General features: G+C 28.7%; 3 protein-coding genes and 1 long non-coding RNA gene across 6 annotated transcripts; 1 reads left to right on the forward strand and 3 right to left on the reverse strand.

The window, feature by feature from the left end:
- Positions 1-161: 161 nt before the first annotated feature.
- On the reverse strand, positions 162-6710 carry LOC100882761 (omega-conotoxin-like protein 1). Of its 2 annotated transcripts, none has more exons than XM_003700188.3 (3): positions 6550-6710; positions 2652-2763; positions 162-489 (listed from the first exon to the last, which is right to left on the reverse strand). In XM_003700188.3, exons 2-3 carry the CDS (start codon positions 2742-2744, stop codon positions 355-357), a joined length of 228 nt encoding a protein of 75 aa, XP_003700236.1. In that variant the 5' UTR covers positions 2745-2763; positions 6550-6710; the 3' UTR covers positions 162-354. The 2 variants fall into 2 exon arrangements, with proteins under 2 accessions (XP_003700236.1, XP_076392810.1); XM_076536695.1 differs by lacking the exon at positions 6550-6710 and adding an exon at positions 4045-4085.
- On the forward strand, positions 4235-10314 carry LOC143265317 (uncharacterized). Its single transcript, XR_013039738.1, has 2 exons — positions 4235-4460; positions 9753-10314. It is a non-coding gene; the product is annotated as an uncharacterized LOC143265317 (long non-coding RNA).
- LOC105664289 (uncharacterized) lies at positions 10003-14538 on the reverse strand. 2 transcript variants are annotated; one of them, XM_012298182.2, is made up of 3 exons: positions 14433-14538; positions 12482-12593; positions 10003-10235 (listed from the first exon to the last, which is right to left on the reverse strand). In XM_012298182.2, exons 2-3 carry the CDS (start codon positions 12578-12580, stop codon positions 10074-10076), a joined length of 261 nt encoding a protein of 86 aa, XP_012153572.2. In that variant the 5' UTR covers positions 12581-12593; positions 14433-14538; the 3' UTR covers positions 10003-10073. The 2 variants fall into 2 exon arrangements, with proteins under 2 accessions (XP_012153572.2, XP_012153576.2); XM_012298186.2 differs by lacking the exon at positions 14433-14538 and adding an exon at positions 13391-13413.
- A 1173-nt stretch (positions 14539-15711) lies between these two features.
- On the reverse strand, positions 15712-17174 carry LOC105664301 (U-reduvitoxin-Pr5a). Its single transcript, XM_012298200.2, has 3 exons — positions 17051-17174; positions 16869-16977; positions 15712-15994 (listed from the first exon to the last, which is right to left on the reverse strand). Exons 2-3 carry the CDS (start codon positions 16947-16949, stop codon positions 15869-15871), a joined length of 207 nt encoding a protein of 68 aa, XP_012153590.1. The 5' UTR covers positions 16950-16977; positions 17051-17174; the 3' UTR covers positions 15712-15868.
- Positions 17175-21210: the final 4036 nt, after the last annotated feature.

Here is a 21210-nt window from a genome sequence, read left to right on the forward strand (position 1 = left end):
AGTCATGATTCATGACCTCTTCACTCTACATATAAATCTCTGATATATATTACGTAGTGACAAATTATTTGCCTCACGAAATTCCTAAAGAATTTTGACCATGATATGATACGAAATGAAGCATTTTATAGTATTATATTACTCCTAATAAAAAACACCAGTTTCATTTTATAAAATCATCACGCATCTTTATTAGTCACTTGTTTGCCTACACTGATATAAGATATGTCCTTGTTTTTTTGTTGGGTTGATTATGTATTCGCCTCGCGTGTTACGTTTATTTTCATCTTTGCGGTTGACGTTTCGAATTCTCTGAAATTTCGTGATAAGATCATTCGTTTGTAAATCGGATGTTTAGTAATCTTTCCCTTTTCTTCCCAAAATTTTTTCACGTTGAGCCATCAATTCCTCCTCCGTGATCACCACTTGACACCTGTGTGCGAATCTGTTACAGGACAGGTTTCTGCAACAGTCAGAGCTGGCCACGCACTGAAATGTAAGAAGAATTCGTGTTAAGTGAATTAAACATGCTTTGTTTTCAGTCTAAACTATGGTGTCTCAAAATTTAAATCACTTTGCTTTTTTTGTGCATTAGCTTGTCTCACTTTCCTTATTTTTAAATATGGAAGATTTGAGAATTTTGTACTAGTAAGTATGACAATATGATATCGACAATTTTGTAGAATTTAGGATTAGGGAATTTGGGAATTAGGGGATTTGGGAATTTGGGAATTTGGGAATTTGGGAATTTGGGAATTTGGGAATTTGGGAATTTGGGAATTTGGGAATTTGGGAATTTGGGAATTTGGGAATTTGGGAATTTGGGAATTTGGGAATTTGAGAATTTGAGAATTTGAGAATTTGAGAATTTGGGAGTTAGGGGATTTGGGAATTTAGGAATTTGGGAATTTGGGAATTTGGGAATTTGGGTATTTAAGAATTTAGGAATTTGAGAATTTGGAAATGTGGAAATTTGGTCTCGCGTTTCACATCGTAAAGCAGTATCCTCGTTATACTGCAATCTTTACATGAATTTTTTATGTACTAATTGCGCTCCTTTGTTATTACAGAACTGAAAAGAGCAATTTGTTTGAACAACTTAATACATTGTCAGTATGTTATTAAGATATTATCGGTATGTGGATAATTACAAAAATTGTGTCTATGTAGTGAGAGAGAACTGTATACCTTAGTGATACATTGAAAATATCAGAAGCTTCTATCTAACACTATGTAAATTACTTTCTCTAGACTAATTTTATTCTTTGTTACTAGTTTTATATTTTACATGGTTATATTGTGTAAGACATTCTATACATAATGTTTAAAATAATGATACAAAATACGAAACTAAACTGAAATAATCAGTTTCTAATTCTATATAATTTTATTAATTTTATTAAATTCCTTGCTTTAGATTTCATATTTTATATTACAAAAATTATTATGAATAATATTGTATTTTATGATTAAAATACATTTCAAAGTAATTAATGCTAATTACCTTACAAGAGTGGACAAATGTATGGGTACATGTATAGAGATTTATGATTTTTATAATTATATTGTATATCGAATATTAAATTATTATAAAATTTATATTTCATACTCAAGTTTTTACACACACTTTATAAACATACAAGGAAAGCAACACTTCAGTTCATCAAATTGTATAAATTAATTTATTGTAAACGAAATTATTATATTTGAATAGAGCTGAAATTTTAAGGGTGTGGTAAAGTTTCTATAAACTGCATATAAAATATTGTAAAGAAAATAAAATATATTTTATTTCAATGCTTATCAATTTGTGTAAAAATCACAATAGGGAAAACCACGTTTGTTGACGTAACTTTATATATTTGATATTTATGTGAAAGCAGATAACCAATAAGGCGTACATTTACCATTCTACGTTTTCCTTATTTGAAATACTCGTAAAACTTATGTATTGTTGTCACTAATACAGTATTTTACAAAAATAATAATATTAACTTATTCATAAATTTGTTCATAATTAATATTATTAACTTATTCATAATTCGATTTATGATTGATGATTCTATTTATTCCAATAATAGTAACAGAATATATTAGGGGTAACGAAAAGTAATCAAAATTTCGTTTGTTTTCGAAGAACATTTATTTATTAAAGAAATCTTAAATATTAATCAACAAAATAATTTCTATTATTTTCTAGCGCTTTTTGTTAGCGTAAAGGTAATTGTTCGATTCCCTTTTTAAAAAAGTCCTTCAATTTTTCATTGAAAAACTTTGAAGTCATCGAAGAAATTTTGATTACTTTTTGGTACCCGTAATATTAAAAATTGTCTGCACATTGATTATTGATTGCTCAAAAATAGTCAATTAATTGATCATCGATTTCCGATTGAAAATAGTCGATTAAACTGATTAAATATAGCTATACTATATAAATTATTCTGGATATTTTTTCTTTTATATTTATAGAGGTTTTCTCTCAATCAAAATCTGATTCAGCACAAAATTGAAATCTATACGTGTCAGATTTCTTCCATTTATGATTTTCTGCTCATTCTATTCTATTCTCTTATTATGTCGCTATCAAATTATCAAAATTATTTGTAATAAGTTTTGTGCGAATAGTAAAAGAACAACCTTTTTTTACTTACATCATCACCATGGCGGCCACATCTTTCGGGAGCTGCAGTAACAATGGTTGCAGCCACCAAGAAGACGAAAATCAGCATCGTGAACTTCGACATTTTATGGAGTATTTGTGCTCTGGAAAATAAATCACGTATTATTAATATGTTTGTAGTTAACCTACACACTAATAAAGATACTTTTCATATTTACAATCTCAATGAAATTATTTATTTAAAATTATGGGAAAAAGAATGTATGTTGATTATCATGAAAGTTATTAATAATCGATATTTTAAATTTAAATTTGATATGAATTGAATAATTAATACTCTAATTTTTGTTAATACGTAGCTATTAACTATTAATTATACTATTATATTATTTAAGTTAATACGAATATTGCTTGAAGAAACATTTTTTGCACATATGTACCGCAAAAATTTAAATATAAAATTTTAAGTTGATATATATTACCAATTTTTAGATTAGTTATAATTAAAAGTATATACTGTACAATTAATAGTGTAATTAATAATGTCTTTCAAAGCTGATGATAACAACTCGGCAATGTGTAATAAAACGTTCTCATTCACAATTTTATTTTCAATAAAATTTAATTCGAATACAATTTAAAGAACTTATCAGAAGATTTGGATTACACTTTCACTGTATATGCATACAATATTTATATACAAATATATTTTTATCCACAATATTATAAGATCATTGGCACATTTTAATCAAGTTAATAATAACATATATTCGTTAGAGTACTACCAAAAAACTTTCGGAATAGTTATTTTATTTGCCACTAATGAATGTTTGTAAACATGTTATCGGCTTCAATTTTTTGGAGAACAAAGCCTCGTACAAAAATGTTATTCTTCGTTTTCCGTTTATTTTCTGCTTATTCGTTGATTCAATTTTCAGTTTATTTGTCGAAAAAATTGCTTCTTTCCTTGCATCGGTAATATTCGACCACCTTGTATATTGAACGTTAACGATGAACAGTAAAACACAGTTCTGCATATCTCTATTCAATGCTACAATGTACCATTTATTACCAAATATTTAATATTCCAACAAATATTGAGCTATTCTGTGTTAACAATATTAACCAGGAGTATGTTCTCACAAATCCTTGAATTTCAAATTGTTGTGTCATAAGCGTTATTGGTCATGTCGCATATTATACGTTTCGAAATAATACTATCACAATATGTGATAGCAGATAGGAAGATTAAACGTGGAAACGAACTATTCGTATCCTTAACGCGTTGAAACAATCGACACGGCAAATGAAATGTAATCCGATAACAGAAAGAAGTTGGAGAAAATTCCGAATTGAATTAATATTGTATAAATTTCGTAAGGTACAGAGCTTAAATTGGAAAACGAATCCCTCTGAATAATTACAATTGTAGCGTGACGTTGTTGGACATAGTCGTTTTCACCGCGGCATTTATCGCGTTAATAATTAGGGTTTCCATTTCTTGCTACACGTGTCTATTTCAGTGGGCCAGCGAACGTGTCAACTCGTTGCAATTGTTTCGTTTCGACGCAGCGAAAAGTGTGTCTACAAAGATTAATCTCGAATTCATGAGATTCCAGCTCATTACGCAAGCTAACGAACACACGCAGGGATTTTGCGCGAGTAGAACGTGTACAGGTGTCCGTGAATGAGTCATTAACTACTGACCTGACTCGTTCCTGAATAGCCGACAGAGTGACTAAAGTGTACGGTCACGGCCAACCATGTACGGCATCAATCTACTTCATCAAGTGGTCGCCACGTATTTATCACGACAGAATTCTTTACGTCCTCGTAAAAGGTATCGCGTAAATACGTTGCATAAATATGTTAGCTAACTAACGAATGAATTCGCTTGAAGAAATGGTTCACGAAGTTTAACTTTGTTTATTAACCGTATTTATCGAGAAGGGATTTTGCAGGTTTATTGATTTTGACTTAATTGTTTGATTTTCGTGATGCTTGTGATCACAGGTTATGTAGTCGTGCATTACGTTGATAATTTAGGATATTACTGTATTAATGTTCTGTTATTTTTATGTATTATTACAGTTTCTATTATTATAGTAATTATTTTAGGAAATATTTTAGGAAGTACTATTTTTAGTATTCTATGGCTATATTGATATTATAGTGCTACACTAATTTTACTATACAAATATGTTACTATATTATTATTTTGCTATTTTGGTATTCTATTATTCTATTACTATAAGACTGCATTATTATTTTAAAATTGTACTATTATTTTAGAAAATGGCGATTGAATCAAACATTGACACATTTCTGAATTACACTGCGAAAAAATATTATACATTAACATATTCACGGAGATTTTTAAATAGATTTTATGAGTTTAGTACACTTTTTCCTGGACAAAGAACATAATTCATTATGTTAAGTTTATTTTGACTCTCTCATCGTCAACGTGACATCCTACTTAGATTTATTAGTCCTTGCATCGAAGGTTAAACTCACGTATGCTGCCATTTATTTAGTAAAACGTTCAGGTACTGAATTTCAAGAATCATTTTACTGTTTTCTTTGTTAATTCTTAATAGCTGTATTTTTTATTTAAACGAGTTTCGTTCGTATGTAACGTTTTCACGTTTCAGTTTTTGCACCTTTTTCAGAATAAAATATACAAATATTTGAACCCATTATTGTACTGTAAATATGCTACGTAAAATGGTATAGTGCAGAATTTTTACATTTCATCTAATATAAGTAAACTGAATATTTCTTTATACCCAAATGCTCAGTGATGAAATTTGCAATATCACGCCGTTTATTTAAAATAAAGTAGTCATAATATAGATAAGATTTGTTTATTGCTTTTTTATTGTTGTATTGCTTCAAAGAATTGTATGTTTATTCAAGGTTAATATACACATATATTGTAGTTGATCAACAAGTAGACAGCAAAAAACATAACACACAGAAATAATAAAATTTGCACTATTGTATTAAAATCTTTCTTGCTTCATACTTATTGTTGTGAGTCACTGGATTTATATTATTAAATTGTTATAAATCAAACTTTATAGTTTCGAGAGGTTTGTAAAATTTTTTGCAAATACTATTAATATTTTTGCCAAATCCAATTAGTGGAAGAATTGTATAACTTGTTATATTTATAATAAGTTTATATTATATTTATAATAAATCGAATTATATAACAACTATAAAAGAAGATTGTGTGCACGTAGTTATTAACAGCTTTCACTGAAATTAAAAAAGTTAAGAAACATGCAAGAAAGTATATACCACACATGCCATAAATTTCATATGTGAATACTTTAACACCCAGTATGTTAATATGTTTCTATCAACACATCTTGAATGCAATAATGTAAGAGTCAATTTCTCAAAGTTTCACTCACAATAAAACTAAAAATATAGATTTTTATTTGCCACAAATCATGACATATGTGACATATTAAATCTAATGTTACAACGAAAAAGAATAATTGTATTTCACTATGTTATTCATAGAAAATAACGCGATTCTAGGAACTCATTACACTGACGAAACAGATAATGCTAAAATGACAGCAATATGTATCATAAGCGTTCAAGGTTCATTACACATCCGAATCACCACATGTTTACTTGAAAATCGTTAGTGGAAATTTTCTTATCACCGGAAAACATTCGAAAAAGATTTAAGAAAATGACAAAATCATACTTTTAAAAATACTAAAAACGTTCTTGCATTTTCACAAGTTAATTAAACGCTTATTCAAATTTCGCTCCGTATATCACCATCTTATGATCGATCAATCGATCGATTAAACACGCGATCACTGTCGAATTCAAACCATTATCGACCCGTCACATATTTTCGTCTCGTGAAACGTAAACGTCCTTCGTGCGTGAATTTTACTCACCAAAAACTTTCGAAGTGACACGGAATGAACGTTTTCTTAACAGCGAACGTCTCAACAGTTCGACCTTAACTGATTTCTCAACTTGCTGTATACTACGCTTTTATACCGCAACGTCGCGTCACGTAGCAAGCCGTTAAATTTACTACCACACGCGTGTGCATGCGTGTTCGAAAGAGTGCAAGAGGAAATTGCAAGAAATGTTATACTTCCCACACACGTATCTTAAGGAACACGCATACGATTAATCTTGTCTTTTGTTTCGTCTCGTGCAGCTTTCCGCGAAATTAAATCACCACGTTAGTCTCCGGATTTTCCGTTTTCTTTGTAAAACTGTTCGATATGTTTGTCATGATTTGCGGTATTGAAATTCTGTTGTTCGCCATGTTTCTTAGTATTTCCTAGTTTGAAGATTTATTGGTGTTCAGGCGGTGAAAGCATCATGTAGCTTTCAATTTTTTTTATATTATCGAACTTCCGAATTTTACTTCTGGTATTTTATTATTCAATATCCGTTCGATTTTATAACGAACAAACAAGTTTTTAAATATCCACGTTCTCCAATTTTGTAGTCAATTTTAACGAATTCTCTGTTGATAGTATTTATAAATTTTGTAACATTCTCGAATTTTATTAAGAAAAAAAAGCTCGATAAAAGGGACAAAATATTACACTGGGAAAGTTATTGAATTGATAAGGCTAATTTCATTGTTCGTTGCTTACTAATTTGATCGGTTAATTTTAGAAGAAATAATACGCAATCAAAAGCGATGGGACTTCGATCTCTATTCCTGAATTTTATCATTTTCGTGGCGCGCACCTATCCTTTTCTCCTGTTTTAACAAAAAACAAGAAAGAAGGTCGGTCCATTGAATTACAGTAACTGCAGATTGTTCTGGGTCTGGTATTCAACTCGGCAGAATAATAACTTCGAGGCGCGTATCTCTACAAATTCGAGAAAGCCAAAACCTAACGCACTCTTTACCTCCCAATTATAATTCGTTCCAATTATGCCCTAAACTGTATAACAATTCAAAAGAGTCAGTCACCGCGAACATTCTTTCCCCATTCGCCGGTATAAAATGGTCGAGCCAGTTTCTGCCTTCTGCACCAATATTCCATCGGTTGCATACTGCCTGGCTTCATACATTCCATTGATCTCTCGACAAAGACCTCTTGTTCTTTAATTCGCTTAATAGGAAACAACAGCAAAGAAAACCGAATCATCCGGTAATATTGTCCTTTATCCGTAGACGGTAGCCAAGTGGAAACGTCGATTATTCTCCCTTTTTTTAACATCACCGTAACTTACTGCAGTGTACCATGAATCGAACTCTTTCACTGGTTTCGAAATTTAATAACAGAACACAGCAATTTTGGTCACAATACTTCAAACATATTGTTCGCCTTTTGTTTATATTTCTATTGAATGTTATAATTGTAATTTACAATGACCTGAGGACACATTTTAAATTAACTCTTAATTTATAAACGTGGGTTTATTAGAAAGTTAGGTTAGGAAATTTGGAGGTTTTTAAATGGGGAATCTTTAATTTTTAAGAAGAAATTGATAAGGGAATGTATTAGTACAAGGTTGGGTATTGATTGACATAGTATTTTATGTTTTCAAATGAACAGAAAATATTTTTTAACCAGTACTGTTCAGCGGTGAAGTTTAATGCTGCGGACCAAGCTCTTAATTTTAATTAGCGAACATAACATGTCTTTCTTTTGAAACTTTTAAATATACAATTTTATTTTATTTTACAATAATTTGTCCAAACATTGTAGTTTTCTAATCGAAACAATTAAGCATCTGATTTTAATTAATAAGCTCACCGTATTCCTTTTTTATGAACGTTTCTTTTGCCAGTAATTTTATTTCAAAGTAATTTGTCTAAAAATTGTAATTTTTTATCAAAATAATCAAACGTCTAATTTTAATTAATATACTCAACATATAACTTTTTACAAAAGTTTGATTTACCAAAATAATTTATCAAAAAATTGTGATTTTTTAAACAAAAGAATTAAGTATCGAATTCTAATTAACAAAGCCAACATAACCTTTTTCATGAAAATTTATTTTGTAACTAATTTTCTTATTCTACAGTAATACATGGAAAGTTGTAATTTTTTGATCATAATACATTTTACGTGTTTATATTTACTTCTTATAGTAAACTGAAATAAATTATTTATTGTTACTATTTATTCATATTTATTGTTATTTATGATACAAGTTATCAGTATCAACATTGAGAAGTTATAATCGCAATAAGTCAAATTGAAATATGAGAATAATGTTTTAATGATAGTATAAAAAGGAACGTTTAAAATATTTAGGATAAAATGTCTTGGATAATTTTGTACCGTCCGTAAAATAAGTGTTCGATATTTCTGTCCTTCAATTATGACTGTGTTAATCGAACTAACCTTGAGGAGTTTCGCGTATCTTCCCAAGTAGATATTACGAATAAATTAAACTGCATAATTTTTGAACGAACGAGTGCTGTACTAGAAGAACTACTTGTTATACAGCATAGTTTCAGAATATTGAAATAAATAATTTCTTTAAATAATCTTATGTATAACACGTAGTCTTGCAATACATCTTTATTATTGCCATAATTGTTAAAAATTATACACTATTGATTTTATTTTATTTTAATTACGAATTGCAACTAATTTTCACACAATGATGTAGTTTATTATAGGTTTGATGTAATATAGAAACGAATCTTAACAGGAATGAAGTTTATGATACTTTGTTATTTTTAAAAATCTTATATAAATATTCGTAGAATTCGTAAGTAATTTTATAAAAATAATAGAGGAAATGCAATACTGGATATAATGTTACATGTAGAAATTAACAAGGGTTTTAAAACGTTCTTTATAAAATGAAATAATATATCCATTGTGTAGATATCGAGAATAGTAAAATATTAAAATGTTTTAAATCTATGATATTTGGCATTACGAAATTTTGCGATTGTTGGACGTTGAATCTTTGGAACGTTGGAAATTCGAAATGTTGGGATTTTAGGATTTTGAGAATTTTGAATACTGGTATTTTGGAATGTTGGATTTTAGAATTTTAGAATTTTAGAATTTTAGAATTTTAGAATAGTATTTTGAGTTTTGTTAAATATGGAACATTGGAACTTTGGAGCTTCGAAATGTTGAACTTTTTGAATTTTTAGATTTCTTAACTTCGGAACATTTGAACCATAAAACTGGAACAGTGGAACGGTGAAACATTTAAACTCTGAACTTTGGAATTTTAGAATTTTGGAGATCTGTAGTTTTTAAACTTTGGTACTTCAAATCTTAAACTATCGGTACTAAAAATTTTCCACCTTTGAAGTTCAGAAATTTCGCAACTCTAATTTTTTAATTTTAGTTGAAGGAAATTTTATATCTTTGGCATTGTGGCCAATACTGCATTAAAGGTAAGACGTGAGAAATGATTACTTTATTTCAAATGGTAATAATAATAAGTAATAGTCCCAGTTTCTAATTGCTTAGGCACTTGTGGTTTCGATATTCGGATATCCTGGTGGAAACGGTCCATTTCCTATGGGTCTGTTGTCTTCTCCAGGGACAATAATTCCTGGTTCCAGTATACAACGACCTTCATACGTGGGACACACAAGATAGCGACAACAATCTTCGTAGCGTTGACACTGACATACAAAATATTCCAGATAAATAAACTGCAGTACAAAAAGATGAACAGAAAAAATATAGATCTATGTCATCATACCACTTTGTTTTACTCCCTTTTAATTTTTGCATTCTTAGATTATTATACCTACAGGTTGAAATATTAATTTTGTTACAAAAAAGTAACTGTAAGGTGAAGTGAGGTAAGTTCGTAAACGGGGCAAGTGCGTATACAGGCTATTTTTATTACAATATGAGCGAAATTTCTCCATTTAGTATGTTTGTTTCCTTGTTTTGTTTCACTATATCGCCTTTTATATTTCAGCTAAGAGTTCTTGTTTGCAGTATAGAGTACTTGCATAATGCAGTAAAAAGCATTTTATAGGAAATTTGTTAATAATTCTGCTCTTGCCCCATTGCACATGAAATAAAGTTTCAAAGTATTTAACTTCAAGTTACGCTCTTACCCCATTTTCTGGGAAAGTGCAGGGTAGTTGACATTTTAAACAATTTCCTATTAAAATCAAAATGTACAAGAAAAATTAAGGTTCTAGTTAATATTAATTAAATAGTAATAATTGTGCAAAGCGTCCGATATCGCCAGCGTTAAGTATTTACATAGCAGATTGAAAATACTTACGTTTAAATACCAACTTTACAAAAACCAGTCTGCAGTTACCCCACTTCACTTTATATGTAAGTACAACTGTAGATACTATTTTTATAAATGAACACAGACCTCATTTGTACAAGTACTAATCGTTCATAAAAATATGCTTAAATCTGTTTAATTATATGAGCCATTTATTTCGAAAGTAGCGCAAGTCCACTTTTGGAAAGAATGTAGATAATGATAACAATAGATAAAACTTGGTAGGATATTTCTATCTGTAAGCCAACTATAGTGAGAATGAATACAATTCCTTAATATTTGAGCGATATTTTTGGTGATTAATGGTATTGGAAGGATGTTTATTTTGAAAGTGATGGAAGTCTACTTTAGGTGGAAATTAATTTTAGTTGAATATATTACAATTTGGCTGCAGTAAATTTTAGTAATATTGCCAACACTGTGCAATGCTTTAAATTTTATTATATTGGCATAACCTCAATATAAGTTAGAATGTGGTGAATTGGTAAGATATCATTATTAATTTTTATTATTAGATTGTAAGTAATTTTCAGTTTCTAATAAATATTTCACAAAGCTGACACGGTTCTCGTTTTAATATTGGTGAACCTTTAAAAATTTCTTTGATATTTGAAAATTGATTACGAATTGTGAATATTTCACTGACGAAATATGGCTGAGGGTGATTTCTACGAAAATTGGAATTACAATGCATTTCAAATATTTAGCGAAGCTGCTAAATCGGATCAACAAAAGAAAAATATTTTTTCGGGTAATAACGTCACTCCAATAAAGTCCTCTTTTTCAAGAAATTTATTAATTTTATTATTTCCATGAAATATCGTTTAATTAATTGTTTTTAATTATTTGGTTAATTAACGATTGTAATAATTGGTTTATTTTTAAAGTAGAGCAATTTGGGTGTAATAAAATCTTTATTTTTTTTAGTTTGCACTCTAAACATACATTATCTGACACCAGAAAATAAAACAAATTTGTCTACTAGTGCAAAACAATATTTTTAATTTGTTGAAATGCAAACTTTTAGATATTTCGCAAAAATAAAAACGGACTTTTCTACTTTTTAAATAAACCGCTCATATTTCTAAAATAAGAACTTTTGTACATTCATTATTGTAACATTATGAAATAATGTTTTTCACTTGTTGTAAAAAATGAGATAAAATGCATTTTAACTGAATTCTAAATTTTGTATTTTCTTTATGAAGACGTCACAATCTGTTTTTATTGTTAACATCTTATCGTTAGAATAATAAATAGTATGTACTGTTGTCCACCCACGAGTTGGCGCGTAAAGAAGCTGAACCAGGTGTTTAGAAGAGCTTCAATTGGTCAGAAGAAAAAAATGGACGCCTCAGACGTATTTTCGGCGGTAGTGTTCGCTTCAACATTCGCACACCAATTAGGCAAAAAACAATGACAGACAAACTGTCTCAAGTGAGTAAGATAGTACGAATTGCGTGATACATTTGTTATTATCGTTATTCTTATTTGCCGAACTCTAACGCTGGAAATATTCACAGTGAGGACAAACGCAGTTTCTTTTACTTTGAGTTGACCTCACGCGCTAACTCATGGATTGAAATCTGTATTAAATTGTAGTGAAGAACTTACTTTTCCTTTCCAAGAACTGCAAGTTGGCGTCTGCAACAAAGCCGACGACACAACGGTAGAAATTAATGACACAATCAGAAGTAGGGTAAGAACTCTCATTCTTGTGGATTTGCTGTAAATAAACAACGATTTATTAAATAATTATTTAATTGTAAGTACAACTGTCAGGTAATCCGAGAAAAATCATTATTACAGATAATTAAGTGAATAAAATGAAAGAATAATCATTATCAGTTGTTCTTACGTTTAATTTGTCAATATTTAATATCAGTTACATAGCTCAAAGGTGTAACGGGGAACATATCATGAACATTGTGAAATTCAAACTTTTCTCATATTCTGTGTTGAATTCTGTGTGATTGCATATAGTTCGTAAAAATTCACCATTACATTCGTTTTAACTGTTATACTTGTGCAGCGCAAAATGCGGAGTAAAATTGAAATATTGCTTCTATCACATGTACGCTGTTCAGCAGGTTCTGCTATTGCTCTTAAAAAATTTAATAATTATATTGCGCGGTACAGGGATTCAATAGGTTCAGAATGTATGAAACGATAAAGTAGACATAGCGTACATTTAAAATCCCTTGCTGAATGAAACATTTGTTTAAATCGTTTTCCTTCAACTTGACGTTTCCCGCGGCTTTTTCGCTCAGCCAATAATGGCACATTTTTCAAACAATTTAAGGGTGAATACTTGACATTATTTTCATCGATGAACTAATTCCTTATGGTTTTTATTATTATATTGTAAGTTCTGTGTGTAACGTTAAAAAAGCATATTTCAATTACATTATAATACGAGGGAGTTCTATGAACTTATTTTAATTCCAATGGTAAATTAAATTTTAACAAATGTAATGTGTATGAAGTTCTAAGGGAATATCGAAATTTTATGATTATACTTACGCAATCATTTTTTTACATTTTTTTTTTTAATTTAAGAATTTATCGTTGTAAATTTGAAGCACTTTGAAAACGTTTGAATTAAATTGTACATTAAACGTTTAACCTCTTCAATTTTCACGATCAATTTTGTTACACATGTTGTTGATGTAAAAATAATTGCTTTCTTTTTTAAATTTTGTTATTTATACTCAATAAATTGTTTTGATTGAGTTTCGTATTAACGTAGTACACCATTTTCTGACACAAAATTCGTTCTACTAGTTTTTAATAATAATTTTATTTCCAGTGTTCATATTTGTCGAAGATGTCGAATTGAAGATAGAAAACTAAGTTTAAACAATTTAAAATTTTACAAGTTAAAAATGTGATATAAGTGAGAAAATTATGACTTTTAATTCAAAGTGTATTGAATAGATAAATAATTGGTTAAATTATTCATTAAACTTTAAAAGTATTTTCTATTTAGTTCTTCCGTATATAGTATTGACAATTTGGCAATAAATTAATATGGTTCTTTATTATTATTTATCAATCTAACACAATAAGTAATTTTGGTTAATTAATGTTAATGAAATCTCAAAATTTAAGATATGTTACTTAACAGTTAATACGTTAAAAAATAAATAGTTGTATATTCGGAAATAATTTCTTGTAAATATTACGATTACTTCAATTGTATTCAGAATAGTTTATTAATATATTTTAAAACAGTTACTAGTTAACAATTATTAATTATATTAAGAGTTACAAAATATAATTCAAGAATAGCTTCGTAATATATTTAGTGTTTCGTACGAATATAAGTATAAATATAAATATAAATACAAACATAAATAATGCATATAATAAATATATATTCATTACATTTTGTAAAATAGACTTTTATATAGCATTCTGGATCAAAGTATGAAATTTTGTGTGTCGGTACAATGTCTACTAATAATGATTAAATTAATGATATTCCAAAAAAAAAATAATAAAATATCAAAGTAATTCCAAAATACAGAATGAAAATATCAAAATTCAAATAAAAAGTACAAACGTTTAGTTGCAGGAGTTTGAACAGTTAATATACTTTGAAGACTGTGTTCTATAAATTACTTTCATGGTTTATATACGCATGTTATCGTAAAATATCATTGTCTTATTGACACGAAGAATGCAATAACTTCTCAATATGTGGACTTAAATAGATATCGCTTCATGTTCTTCGCTTTTAAAAAATAAAATAAGAAAGTGAAACTTTGCAGATAAAAAATATCTGGACTATAACATAATGTGAAAAGAAGTACAATTGTTTTTAATTGAATTACCAACTCAAATTCTCTGTTATTATTGAATTATTTAAATATATTCAAATATTTATATTTCGGATAATATTTAAATTTTCGGATAATTTTGAACTATTTACAAATAGTCAAGTATTTACATCTTCAAATTTTTTAGTTGACGACTTCGTAAATTTACTGATTTTCAAATTTTATAGTTGACGAATTCGTAAACTAATTTTCAAATTTAAAAATTTATTTGCATTAAAATTTTCAAATTTCGAAATTAGTCTTTTCAAATTTACGAAATTACAAATTTTGCATTCGAATTTCTTCCTTATTTCGAAGAGTTGTATGCCATAATTGTACAACATTATTTAATTGTACAATTTATTAACAATTTATTTATACAATTTCATTATCAAACAATCTAATTTTTAATCCTTTGCTTATAACATTTTGTATAATATACAGCAGTCTTTATCAAAACTCTTACTTATTGTTAGTGTAATTAATTTTGAAGCGATTACTATACTGTTTCTGTTATGAGTAATTCTGACACATATTTCTCAGCAGATTATTCCAAAAATTCATTAACTTGTTCACAAACAGTAATTATGTTTTTTCCTGATAATTGTAATGATACAAAATAAAAAATAACAGTGAATGGCAATTTTCTTGGAATGTCGTTTTTGATTATTACATATCATTAAATTACTGAATGAGTATATAAAGAAGAACAAAATACTTCTTGGAAATCGGTTTGAAATATTTTGTAGCAGAACCATTTCGTCCCGAAAAAATATCTTCTTTTATAATTTTACTAGCCCCTAATAGTTTCAAGAATCTGTAATAAAATATCCTTCATGTGAATTTTTTATTACTAAATAAAGTTGCAAATATTTTGTTTTGAATTGCAACATTGTTCTACATTAAATAATGTAATTTGAAACGATATCTGTCCATGCGACAGAAATAACTCGATCGAATCATAACAATTCGATAGCGAAACGATAAGAGGAATGATAAAGGGAGAAAAATAAGAAATAATAATGCAAAGTAAATTTTTATATAATTTACGTATTTAATGTACAGCGCTGAGTTAAGGAATAATAGTACTTAACATTCAATTTCAAAATTCTAATGGAGTAATGTATGCAATTTAATTGGTAGGCCTACGAATTGACATCCATATTTGTGAGTCCATCGTTCATTGTTGTTTATTATTGGTTGGAGATTGTGAATCGTCAGGTTGATTTGGACCCATTTTCTTGGTGCATCGACCAGCCCATGGATTACATATTAATGGTCCACAACAGTCTGCATCTGACGAACACTGAGAACATAGTACGTACAATAAATAAATATTCATGTTCAAATAATATAATTAACTAGCAGATGCTAATGGTAATGATGACTAATCGAATTGTTAATTTGATAATCTCAATTTTTTATATTTTGAAATTTGTCGATTTTTCATTTTTTAATTATTAAGTTTTAGAACTTATAAATTTTCAAGTTATCGAATTAGTGAATTAGTGAATCACTAAACTATCAAGATATCAAGGTATCAAAATATCAAAATATCAAATTATTAAATTATCAAATTACCGAATTACCAAATTACCGAATTACCAAATTACCAAATTACCAAATTACCAAACTACCAAATCACCAAATTACCAAACTATCAAGTCACCAAATCACCAATTTATCAAATTCTCTAAATTCCTAAATTCTCTAAATTTCTAAATTCCTAAATTCCTAAATTCCTAAATTCCTAAATTCCTAAATTCCTAAATTCCTAAATTCCTAAATTCCTAAATTCCTAAATTCCCAAATTCCCAAATTACTAAATAACTGAATTTGTGAATTTCTGAATTCCTAAATTTCCACATTACAACATTTAAAAACTTCTAAATTTCTAAATTTTGACATTTACACTATGAAATGTCTGAAATACATCTTTGGATGTATATGTATACTTATTTATGTACTTATACCTTCTTGTAAGGGCAACACTTACGTAAGATGTATATATTTACATGATAGGTATAGATAAACGTAAATTACCACATAATCTAAATAGCAACTTTTTGTGAAGGTATAGATAAACATAAATTACCATATAATCTAAATAGCAACTTCTTGCAAATGTAAAAAATGAAAGATTTTTTACTTTTAGATTTCCAATAAAAAAGTATGCTTACCGGTAAACCCGGTGGCTTGCAACCCATTACGCCGGAAATGGCCAGAAGGACGATGCAGAAGATTACAAAAATGCCTCTCATTTTGATTATTATTTAATTAATACAGAGACTGCAAAGTAATATTCGTTATTACCTGATATCAATAATTATCAAGTTTATAATTAAATTCAGAGCTTACTCACTTTTGTGTCACCTGGATAGATTCGTGATGTTCTGATTCTTCTTGCAAAGACTTCGGTATATATAGGGTGAACGAACACAGAAGAATGATAATAATTTTTTTATTATGAAGGTCTGTCATATACCTTGACGTTTCTTAAGGCTATAACATTATTTGTGATCGATATTACACAGATATTATTGCAGTTTATCTGAGTTTGCCGACCAGGTAAACACCGCAGGGAACGTCGGGATAAACAAATTACGTAAACTGACGTGTTTTGCAGAAATTCAGAGAAAAGATCAAACCCCCCATCGTACTTTATCTTGATAGTGGAATTCCTAAGAATTATGTTTAGAAAAATTTGATTCTAGACGTTGTTTTCAGTGATTTGTGTTTTGTGCATTTATTGTTTCAAGTGTTTTCGCGTTCTGTACTAAAAAGGTACATTCGTCAGACAATTTGATAAGGTTGGTTTGTTCGAAACTTTCGTATGTTTCTTTTTTATCGGATTATTTGTTAAAATTTTTATTTGTGTACTTCTATGAACTATTTTTAATTTTAGCAATTATTTAACATTTTTAAATAAATGTTTACTGTTTTATTTAGTATTTTGTATGCATGTGGTACTATTTGTTTTAGTGTAAAAAAGTTAAATGAACTTTTCTTTAATTTAAAGTAGCAGAATAGGTTGGATGCACAACTACCACCCATAAGTATCCGGACACACGGTTTCGTTACATAAAACATAGTTGAACTTTGTACGAAAGGTATTTAGGGTTATCATATCATTTGTAATAATTATTATTATCTTTTTTGAGATGTCATAACGTAATAGAATTAATTTTTAAGTACAAATTATACAATGAAAGTATGAAAGTAAAATTCATGTTCAGAAGTACAAAGTCTAAATTTATGAATCTAATGAAACGTTTTCGATTCTAAAAAAAATTTTAATTTCTACTGTGTTTCATTTCGAAGGCGCAGAACGTATTCAGAGAGTTTTTCGATATGTTTCAAGTGTTTGTAAACTGTTGGTAGATGTTTAGGTTCCCTCAATGGAGATAAGAGTGGAGGTAACGCTACGCACTCGGCAGTTTCGGTTTAGTTCGTCTGTAGCTTCTTTTCCATCGAGATATGAGTTCCAAACGAGAATTATCAATCGAAAAACGTTCCAGTATTCTGACCTTCGCAGAAAAAAAAATCGATTTTAGTTACTGTTGCAGATACTTGAATAACTTTCATGCAACGCGAATGCATATTTCGCTTGTGTCCGGATACTTATGGAGTGTATGTTCTATTACCCGTATTTATTGTTGCGCTACTCTTTACTAAATTTTAGTACAATTTGTTAGTAAATTTTCAAATTTTCCTTTAAGTGAATATTTTAAATAAGAAATATTCATTCTTACCTTTTTCTGCATAATAATGCAGTACCACTCGTCAAAGGTTACAGACACAATTTTCAACAAACAATTAAAGAATTTTCTAAAATTGAAAGACCCTTATAAAATAATTTAATCACGCAGTTAATGGCATTATAAAATCTGATTACCGAGATTTATAATTTTTCTAAGCACACCTGGCAAAAATATTCAATTGGTTGCAACGTAACGCATGGGAATTATAAAACGATCTCCATAGTATGTATTTTCCGACAATATCGGTATTTGACGTTAACAGTAATCATCCATTACATTTTTTCAACAGTATATTGACAATAATTGACGTAACACCGGTGTAATATTTCAAAACACGAGCCGTGTAATGCGTTCGCATGTCGTTCGACCTATCAAAACCGCCCTCTAAATTGATTCAATTGTCGTTTCCCGAGGGAAAGCGATCTCTTCGTCCAGATATTTTTGGGAATCCAGTGAAACCGTCGACCACGATTGCTATTACCTTTTTTTGTTTTCAATCCATCCGCTAAACTTTCCTCGAAGCTGAAAATTATTGTCGTACAGGCATGATTGAACAGCTCATTCGGTAAGCAGATGAGCAAAAAATGTACCCACATGTGTTTTTTCTTGCTTTAAATTGCTTTCCATCGATATCAGCAATTTTTATAAACTTCTCAATAGAATTCTCAATAATTAATTTTTTAATAAGCATTAGCAATATTGTAATTTATTATACTTATTTTTATTTATTTATATTTATTTTTGAAAATAGATTTATATACTATTTACATTAGCTTATGTAGTTTAGGTATATAAAGGTATATAATTAATAATTGATATGAACGAATGTAACAGTCCATTTAGTTAAGTAAGAACTGAATTATTTTATACATAATCATTTTCTAATAAAGCATTATACACTGAAAAATTACTATGAACCATTCAAGACAATTAAAACATCAAGTTTTTTAATATTGTGGATAAGATGAATAAAAACGAAAAAAGTATAATGAACGCGTGATTACAAATATGGCAGACTAATATATGTTAAAGAACGCCATGGACAGTATTAATAATATTAATTGATACTAACAATTGCTAAAAACTTGCAGTACAAAATGAATATTTTGTGTCAATATAAAAAAAAAAAAAAGAAATTGAAACAATTCCAATTACTTTGAACAGTGTTAGGTAATCTGCAAGAAAAATGAGTCACAATAGTAACAGGCGAAGTAGTAATCGTAAAATATTTTAAACACGTTTTCAAAAACATCATTCAGGTAATTAAAGACCGTGTCAATAAAATGATTCCTTAATGAATCATTGCGTGTGATTTAAAAGTTAAATTATTATTACGTGTTATACATAACCTATAAATCGGGTAGGTGAATCACACTCGAAACGATAACGACGTATGATCGTTGGAAAAGTGAAAAGCTCACGGTTAAATTTTGTACGTGTGTATGGAAAGTGGAGAACGGTTCGATCACGTGTTTAACGTAAACACGATGTTATTATAAAATGTATGCAACCGGGTCTCCGTTAACCGCGAATAATATTTCTCTCTGACTGATGAACACGCTCGATCAAGTGCATCATTGCTTGCAATTTAATACAATGAAGACAATTAAAACATTTATCGAGCGCGGTTTTGATAATCGGCAAACAACCGAGCGACCAATCATTTCATCAGGGCGATAATTAAATACTCGTTTCCGATTAATTCGTTGCATTCGGAAGAAGATCAAGCCCTCCTGTTGCTTCGAACATTTGTTCGATGATTACAACCCGTTCTCGATGACTTCTTTTCGCGGGTTAATCATGTTAAAGATAATGATCAAGATAAATTTTGAATAGAGCCGGAGTGTTTTGTGTACGTTGAATCTACAAGAATCTGACCTATGTTATTCGTAGATCGAGGTGACAGCTATCAATCCAGGGTCAATTTCGAAGAAGCGATAAAGTGAGATATCTTTTCTAAGAACGGTACTGCGCTCTCAGAATTGAGAAATTATTGAACACTAGACAGAAATTGTTATAGAAATTATTTAGATATCGAGTGGTTTTCAAGATTATTTCTGCATTTTTAGCAATTTTTCATCTGAACAATAGTAAGTTTTTTTATATTTTTATTTTTACATAAACTGTAACTAGAGATTTATACCTTCTAAAAGAGCAAATTGAAAATGCGGAACTTATGATTTCGTTTTTTGAAAAATTGCATTTAAAAATTTGTGACGTGAATAATATTTCTAGCAATTTTTACCCTAATTTGACTATCGGAGCATGTATTGATTTTATTGATATATACTTTGATTACATGATAGATTTAGAAATATAATAAGTATATGTGTTATAATATTATGAAGAAACTAACGATACAAATTATTGATATTAATGAACATTTATTGATTTATATAATCCGATCATTGTTGAATTAATGAAAGAATTTTAATTCGACAATTTTAGGTCAAAATTGAGTGTAGATAGAAAATATAACATTTCATACATTTTTGTATAAATGTACAAAATGTACAAAATGTTCGAAAATGTATTTTGTACAAATGTATTTACATTTCGAACAAATATCTAATAAAAAAAGACTTTAAAAATGTTTGTTAAGAATTGCACCCATAATCTACAAAATGTGATCACTTCATTTACAACTTGCTAATTCAGATTAAATAATAAAAAAATATTAAATCGAATATATTTTTAAGTAATTGTGTCAATATATGTATTTTGAGTCTTAATATTTTTCAATATCGTAAAAGATCTACTC

Source organism: Megachile rotundata, chromosome 10 (genome assembly GCF_050947335.1).
Source record: "Megachile rotundata isolate GNS110a chromosome 10, iyMegRotu1, whole genome shotgun sequence".
In the NCBI taxonomy this organism is placed as follows: Eukaryota; Metazoa; Arthropoda; class Insecta; order Hymenoptera; family Megachilidae; genus Megachile; species Megachile rotundata.